Source organism: Chinchilla lanigera, unplaced genomic scaffold (assembly GCF_000276665.1).
Source record: "Chinchilla lanigera isolate Chin_1 unplaced genomic scaffold, ChiLan1.0 scaffold00126, whole genome shotgun sequence".
Classification (NCBI taxonomy): Eukaryota; Metazoa; Chordata; class Mammalia; order Rodentia; family Chinchillidae; genus Chinchilla; species Chinchilla lanigera.
In genome coordinates, this window is record NW_004955527.1 from 2176952 (window position 1) to 2185301 (window position 8350).

The 8350-nt window shown below is 58.1% G+C and overlaps 1 protein-coding gene and 1 long non-coding RNA gene across 4 annotated transcripts in view; both read left to right on the forward strand.

Annotated features, from left to right (window-relative positions):
- Positions 1-742: 742 nt before the first annotated feature.
- On the forward strand, positions 743-2850 carry LOC102004514. Its single transcript, XR_264674.2, has 2 exons — positions 743-914; positions 1957-2850. It is a non-coding gene; the product is annotated as an uncharacterized LOC102004514 (long non-coding RNA).
- A 2822-nt stretch (positions 2851-5672) lies between these two features.
- The window catches only part of Fam131c (family with sequence similarity 131, member C), a 20440-nt gene continuing 17762 nt past the window's right edge, over positions 5673-8350 (forward strand). Inside the window, exons 1-3 of one of the 3 annotated variants that reach the window (XM_005409848.1) lie at positions 5673-5797; positions 6192-6264; positions 6345-6441. In XM_005409848.1, the coding sequence (XP_005409905.1) occupies positions 6262-6264; positions 6345-6441 (100 nt within the window). In that variant the 5' untranslated portion in view covers positions 5673-5797; positions 6192-6261. Of the gene's footprint in view, positions 6442-8350 lie in introns of all 3 variants that reach the window. The other 2 variants (XM_005409847.1, XM_005409846.1) reach the window with 2 other exon arrangements.

Below are 8350 nucleotides of genomic sequence, written 5' to 3' on the forward strand. Positions count from 1 at the left end.
CCACCAGCTAGGATTTTTATTTTGGCTGGAATTGTGGTACTCCTCTGTGTGTCTCAGGCCCTCCCCCTGTTCCATGCACTTCTTTTTGTTGTTGTTGTTTGTTTTTTGAGACAGGGTCTTGCTATGCAGCCAGGCTGGACTTGAACTCACTATGTAGCCTGGGCTAGCCTTGAACTTGAAGAGATTCTCCTGTCTCAGCCTCTGAGTGCTGGTGTTACAGGTGTGAGCCACCATGCCTGACTCCCTTGCTCTTCTGACTTCCACATTTCCACTGTGGACAGGGCCTGTCCTGGAGCCCACCTCCTCCACCTAGGCCTCTCCCCAGGTTGGCTTCTGTCTCCTTAGAAGGTCTCAAAGCCCAGTTGGGGGACCTCCTATGTCACCTGTTCCTGGGAGACTCAGACTTACGGAAGGTGGGGAGTCAGGGTCATGGATGTTGGGGAGCAGAACTCAGGGACCCACAGGATCCTGATCCTGTTCCACCCTTTGGAGAGGAGACCCCCGCTCGGTCACCTGATCCCTCCCACACCTCTGTGGGGACACTTTCCCAGAACCTGGCCTTTCCCGCCCACACCCCGCCTGCTTCTTGGGCTCGGAAGGCAGAGTGGGTAGGGCAGGGCAGGGCAGGGCTGGCAGGGAGGCAGCTGGGCTCTGTTTGTTTTGGGGGTTTTCCTCTTAGACTGGTTTTCTAAACAAAAGGGCTGGTGGCTGTGGGACAGAGCCAGTTCCGGCCCCTCCACGGGGCCAAGAGCCCTGCATGCACGCTCCTCCCAAACCCGGCCAGCCTGGGGACCTTTCATAGCCCTGTCACGCAGGGGCTATCACCCATTCTACAGAAGGAGAAACCAAGGCTAGGAGACGCCCGAGGCCTACAGTCAAGGAGCGGCTGGAGGGGCTCAACAGCACCATGCAGGGTGAGAGGCCTTTTCCTTCAGATCCCTCCCCAAACTCTCAGCCAGCGTCTCTCACCTCAGGCAGCCCTGCCCTGTCCTCACCGTGCCCCCCAAGTGGACACGAACCGCTTGTGGCTTCTGCTGCTGCATTTTTTTTTTCAGCACAGTACTAGGAATTGAACCCAGGGCCTTCTCACTGAGCCAGCCTTTTTATTTTGAGGGAGGGTCTCACGAAATTGTCCAGGTTAGGCTCCAACTTGTAATCCTCCTGCCTCCGCCTCCCAGAGTGCCGGGATTACAGGCATTACCACCACGCCTAGCTTCGCCGTCACACTTAGACTGTGACAGGGGCCAGAACGAGGACAGGAGAGGGTTTCCATGGCCAGGCCCTGTTCTAAGAAGGGTTACCCAGGATTAGGTCATTTGGTCCTCACGGAAGCTCTGGGAGGGAGGGCGATCATCCCTCTCAGTTTACAGGTGAGGACCCTGCAGCCCAGAGAGCGGTCGTGACTTGCCTCTGGGTGACGGAACCAGTATTTGATCCCAGGCAGTTAGGCCTGGGAGCCCACAGGCTTGACTTCCCCGTTTGCTCTCCTGGATCTCCAGCACAGACATTTGTCCCAGGGCAAGGAGGTCCCTGTGCCCGCCTAGTGCCCACCCTAGCACCTGTCTCGATCTGGGTTAAGACCCCGTCCACACGTGCCCGCCCTCACCACTGCACTGGGACATTTCAGGTTCCCTTCGTTCATGCCCATGTCCCCACGCCCTGCACCACAGGCTTGGTGCTCCACAGGGTCCCAGCAGGTGTTCTTGGAAGAACCGAGTGGATTCCAGTTTGGGATCCACGGGACTTCCCTGCAGTGCCCTCTGCTGGCCAGACCCCACTGCCGTCCATGGGCGGAGAGCCCTGCTTGAACCGGGATGGCCCGCCTAATAACCCCCTAGGTTTATAGAACTCCTTTCTTCCACCCAGCTCAAAGGGCTTTCCCACCTGTGATCTCCCTGGCCTGGGACCAACCCTGAGAGTGTGGGAGGGCCCCTCATTCATCTCCCCATTTTACAGAGGCAAACCAAGGCCTGCAGAGGGTCCGGGCGAGCCCCAGCGTGCGGCCGGCAGGTCTTACAGCCCCATGCGCCTGACCCTCTCGAGCGCAGAGGAATGCATGGAGGCCTGGAGGGGCGAAGACGTGCCTGAATGAGTCTTGGACTAGCACCCTGGGGTCCTGAGCACCGTCCGGGACTTTCCCACAACATCAAGGCCTACAGGGACGTGGGACAAGCCTGGGCCAACTCATCACACACGGCGTGCCTCTGTTGCATCTGAAAAAAAGAAGCACTCCCGCCCCCTGCCTGCCTCCCAGGACGTGCATGGTGCAGCCAAGAATGGACAGACCCCAAAGGCTGGGAAACACTCACTACCAGGTGTGGGGCCAGGGGAGGAGGTAAGGAAAGATGAGCACATCAGCCCTATCTGATGCAAGGATCAACCCAGGAGAGGACTCCAGCATGGTGTGACCCTCACAAGGGCCAGCCGTCATGTGCTGCCCCATGCTGCCTGGCCGACCTGCTCCGGGTACCGAGGATGGAAGTGACAAGAAATGGTCAGCCGCCTGGGTGGTGGCACATGCCTGTAATCCCAGCACACGGGAGGCTGAGGCAGAAGGATCACCAGAAGTTCAAGGCCAGTCTGGACTACAAAGCGAGACCCTGTCTCAAAACAAAACAAAGAAATTGTCAGTCTCACCTCAGGTCTCAAACGTATGTCCTGCTGTGCCCTGCCTGGAGTGGCTCATTATTTGTTCAATTTCTTTATTTCCTCTCTGCCAGACTCTAAATTGGGCATCGCCAAAATTTTTCTGTAGTCACAGCTCCACAGTTGTAGGGCAGAGCAGCCATATGCAACAGGCAAACAAATGAATGCAGATATGTTTAAATAAAACTTTATTTATAAGAACAAGCTGAGGGCCATGGTTTGCCACAGACACCAGCTTCAGTCTCCAAGGCAGCTGGGCCTTACCTGTTTTCTATCAGCCGCATCCTATCATTTGGGTGGCTAACACCTTGCAGGCACCACTTGAAGGTGCGGTGAGGGACGGAGACAGGTAACACCTCTTGGTAGGACTCCAGGATGGAAGTGTGTGGCATGGCCTTGTGGGGAGCATTTCACTGCTTGTGCAGCCCTGGTCTCATCTTAGTGTCCCCTGCGCTCAGAACAGGGCCTGTTGGGGTGGCTTTGTCTCCTCTGTGTGATTTGATGTTTCTCTGATGTCTCCCCCATCAGACTGGGAATTTGCCTTCTGCCCCTTTCTATCCTACCCGGCCCAGCCAGGGTCTGGAAAGGGCTCTGCCTCGACTCGGGCTGGAGGCCCCCACCCCCACAGCTGGACCTGGGAGTAGACACATTCCAAAGTTTCTCAGGCTCCCCTAAAAGCTCCAACCGTTGGCAGGGCCCAGTTTCCAGAAGTAGCTCTTAGCATCTGAGCCCTCCAGATTGGAGCATGGAGTCCCACTTCAGGGTTCAGTCCCAGCTGTGCCCCTAACATCTATTGTTTGTTTTTTGTTTTGTTTTTCTTCCGGTACCAGGAATCGAACTCACAACCTTGCGCTTGCCAGGCAGGCGCTTTTGCCGCTGAGCTAAATCCCCAGCCCTGCTCCTAACATCTGTACAGTGGGAGTCAGGACCAGGCACCGCAGAGTCCAACCTCTCGGAGACTGTGCCAAGCAGGAAAAGGCCTCCCCTCAGGGCAGAAGAGCCCTTGCAGGGCACAGCTCAGGGAAGATGCCACCTTGGTGCTGAGACCCAAGCCCTGTCCTAGGGCAGAAGTCGCCCCGCATGAGAGCTCCAGCACGGAGTCGATCCCCTCCCGTTGCGCAGGGTGTGGTGTGCACAGCCCTGGCCCGGTCTGAGTTGCCAGCGTGGTACTTTCTGGGTCAATTAGCTGAGGGAGGAGGGGAAATGAAGGCAGGGAAGGATGGCACTGTCTCAGGCTGCCCCGTGGTGGCCACCCGAGGCATGACACTCACAGTCCGCTGGGGCGCCCGCTCTGCCTCCTCACCTCTGTTCTAGCAGGGGCCTCTTCCGGCCTGCAGAGACCCCGACACCTGGGAGGCAGGACGCCAGCCTCTGAGTCCTGGGCCAGGAGGCTGGAGAAGACCTCAGTGTCCCCCTCTGCTCCGCAGGCAGAGGCTTCCCGGGGCAGGGCTGGTCTCTCCCTGTGTCCCAGGGCCCGCACAGCAGGTGTCTCCTCCCTGCAGTCTCTGCCTCCTGCAAGCACACCAAGGGTTCCCCGTATCTCGCTGTCCCTACCCTAGCAGGTCCCTCCAGCTGGTGGTCCTGGGGGTGAGGGCCGGTGGCAATCAGATCTACTGTCCAGCTGAGAGTGGCCACACTGAGGTCAGCCTGTGGCCTTCCTTCTTGGGGCTCCTGGGAAGGCCCCCACTCCAGAGAAACGCCCCCCACACACACACACAGAGTGACAGATGGCAGTACACTTCGCAGAGAGGAAAAGGATGGGCTCCCTGCTGACAGTCCAAGCCCTCTCCTCGTGTGAGACCCCACCGCAGGCCTCCGCCTGGGCTGTGCTCTGCCCAGCAGCCCCTCCCTGTTTCTGCCTGGCCACGCCCCCTCATCCCGCGGCTGTGGGCTCAGTCTGCCGGGCTCTAGGATGTTCCCTCTCTGACTCTTAAGGGCTGCTTAGCACTTCCACGCCGTGGTTCTTAGGGAACCTGGGTCATCGCTGGATCAACATCAGCCTCCCCCACCTGCACTGTGCAGTCCCCTTGCCTGCCTTGCTCCAGCATCATCTCAGCACCACACAGCACCCAGCACCCATCAGTGCTCCTCAAGTGTGTGCTGCATGAATGCAAGGTTGACTCCGCCTTGGCTGTGACCACTTCCCAGATGTGGGACCTTGGCTGAGACTTGTTCTCTTTTTTTTTTTTTCTCGTTCTGTCTTTTTGAGACAGGGTCTCACTATGCAGTTCAGGCTGGCCTTGAGCTCACTCTGCAGCCCAGGCTGGTCTCGAACTTGCAATGATCCTCCTGCCTCAGCCTCCTGAGTGCTGGGATTACAGGCGTGCGCCACCACGCTCTGCTGAGTCTTGTTCCCTTGCATTCAATCAACACTCACTGAGCACCTGCGACACATTCTGGACATAGGACCCAAACCCCGGCTGCCCGGCACCTCGCTCTTCTGCTTGGCAGCCTCTAGCCTCCTAGGGGGCGCTGGAGGTCTGACAAGGGAACTAGTGCCCACTGTCCCCTAGATGCCAGTGCCCTAGATGCCCTGAGATGTCCCAGCCTCCAAACCCTCATGCACAGAGCGCCTGTCCACACCCCACCCAGCCTTCGAAGTGCGCTTTCAGGGTCAGTGTTGCCTTGAGGCTGTCCCCGCGACCCTCAGCAGAAGGCCCTCCTCACGCACTGGCAGGGGACCCAGTGCCGTCAGCTTTGACCCTGAGCAGTGCGCACAGTGGCTCCGGACGCGTCCCCGCCCCGCCCCCAGCATGCCTGGCAGGCACTGGCCTGACCATCCCGTGGCGGCTCCAGCGGACCTGATCAAGCTTTCTCTGACGAGGCCCTGCAGCGTCCCTCTCCACGCTCCAGTGCCCAGAACAGCGCTGGCCTTCAGAGCTACTGAGCGAACACGAATAAATAGGGGCAAGTGGGCAGCCTGCGGGAGGGGCCCCAGGACGCGGAGCCCGGGGGGAGAGAGAACGGGAAGCCAGGTGGGAAGGGCGTGGCCTGGCTTTCCCTTCCTGAGGCCAGAGGGCACGGGGAAGGCAGGGAAGTCGTGGGGCAGACAGGATGAGCTGGGAGAGGGCAGCCCGCCCCGGAGGACAGCCACGCTTCTCAGAGCTGTCTGGACATCGTCCGCTTCAGCAGAACTCCAAGGACTGGGAAGGTGAATGTGGACACGCAAGGAGGGAGCGCCCGCCCCCGCAGGGCCCAGGCTCAGGCTGGCGCCAGGTCTGGGCTGACGGGCAGGAGGCCTGAGTTCTAGTCCTCATTCTGCCATTGATTTGCTGTGTGACCTTGGCAAACCTCCGCCCCTCTCTGAGTACCAGTGTGTACACTGAGAGATTGGGTTGGCACGGAGCTGACCTGCATGAGCACTGCGGACTGGAGGCACCAAAGGGGTGGCCAGCTACACCCTGCCACCCCAGCTACCCCCCACCCCAGCTGGTGACACAGTGGCCCTCAGGGGCCCCTGCTCAGCCTCATCTACCCTCCTGCTCCTGTCTCAGCCTACATATACAGCCATCCCCTCCCCTGTGAGCTGCCTGTCCTCTCCGCAGGGGTCCCCTTCTGTCCCCTGTTCCCCCGAGCTGTCGGGCTGCCAGCAGCTGTGACGGAGTGTCCTGCGTCATGGTGAGTCAGAGCTCTTCCTCCAAGCCAGACCCAGCCACTCCGCGCCAGGAATGGGAAAAAGGACACTTTCGCCTCCCCAGCCTGGGTCCCCACAGAGCCACCTCGGCAAGGCCAGACTTGGAGGGCAGAGCACGGGGGACTCTGAGCAGCTGCAACCGACATGGTGCTCACTCAAAGGTGCTTCTGGTTCCTTCCACTGGCACACAGTAGGCCCTTCATACATGTCATTAAGTGGGGGCTCCCACCTCCCCTGCATGTAGGAAGCTGGGTGAGGTAACAGTGCAACAGATTTGTGTTGCTGTCACTCTTAGGGTCCCCCTTGAGCCAGGCATGGTGGCACATGTGTGTAATCCCAGCATTTAGGAGGCTGAGACAGGAGGATCGCCATGAGCTCAAGGTCAACCTGGGCTACATAGTGAATTCAAAACCAGCCTGGACTACATAGCGAAATCTTGTCTCAAAAAAACAAAATAAACTACTACAATTCTGCATCAGAGCACACAAGGGGTTAGTTCCAAGACCCCCACCATCCAAAGATACATGCATATATAAAACAGCATAGCATTTGCTTACAAGCTACATCCTGTATACTTCAAATCATCTCTAGGTTAAATGCTACAAATAATTGTTACCCTGTATTGTGCACGGAACAAAGACAAGGAGAAGCCAGGTATGGTGATGCATGCCTATAATCCCAGCACTCCGGGAGGCTGAGGCAGAAAGATCACAAGTTTGAGCCCAGCCTGGGCAACTTAGCAATATAATGAAACCTCGTCCTAAAAAATAAAAAGAATAGCTGGGGAAGCTCACTCCCCATACCACCAAAGGGGGAGAAAAGACAAGAGGAAAAAAAAATTCAGTGTATATGCAGTACAAATTCATTTTTTGGTTTTGGATATTTTTAATTTGCTGGTGATTGACGCCAAGGAAATGTAGATCCCACAGATACCCAGGGCAGACTATTTAAGTTTATCCTTAAGTACCCACCGTGAGTCCGTCCTTTTTGCCTGTATTATTTCACTAGTCTGCATAGCAGTTACCGCAGGTGATTGTTTAATCCGCAGCTAACAGGTGAAAAGTCGAGCCGCGCAGGTGAAGCATCTCACCCAAGTTCACCCAGCGCGTGTGAGCTAAGCCTCAGGTCACACCCAGCTCTGCCCACACCAGGCCCAGGCCCAGGCCACCCCCACCCAGGCTTTACCTGGCAGGGGGCACCCCGCCTGGCAGCCCAGCCCCTGTCCTGCAAGAGGCCTTCAGCCCCACCCCAGTCCCCTGCCTCAAATCTGTCATCCTATGGGGCCATCTCCAATGGCAGGAGGAGGGAGGAGGAGGCATATGCCCAAGGGTGTGCTTCAGACGCTGGGGTGCTCCAGGCCTGGGAGGGTTGGCTAAGGGACCACCAGCCAACCCCTCTCTGGAGCTGGTGTGTGTGTGTGTTAATGCAAGTGTGTGTAAATATGTGCACAAATGGCGTGAAGTATGTGCGTGCGTGAGGGGGGCGGTGCACACGGAAGTGTGTGCTCAGGCACAGGTGAGTGTGAGTGTACCGGTGTGCGTGTGAGTAGATGTAACCACTGGTGTTCTACCGGGGCCACCCAGGATGGGGACAAAAAATTCGTGCTCTGATGAAGCTGCCCAAGATGAACCCTGAGAGGCAGCCCTTGACCCCTTCAGTCACTGCCAGAGCTCCCTTGTCCAGCGCTGAGGCCACCAGGGCACCCTCTGCACCCCCACCCTGGACCAGCAGCGCCCAGAGGAGGAGCCCAAGGTCACAGGCACTGACCCTCCCATCTGAGGACGCCCAGCAAAGCCACCAACACGAGCCTCAGCGCCTCCCTCTGCAGAACGGGCTATTGGAGATACTGTTCTGTGTGCAGCTCACTAGCCCGGCCGCTGTTGTTAAATTAGTATTTACTTTAGGTCCCCAGTGCCAGAGATCTCCCTCCCCTGCTGCCCTCCCTGACTTTCAGCCTCGGGTTGGTGCGGGAGGCCTGACCGACAGATGGCCCCAACCTGTCCCCACCCCACCCCACCCCACCCCAACTCACCCCTGCCCCGTCCCGGCCCAGGTCTGAGACAAGTGCGG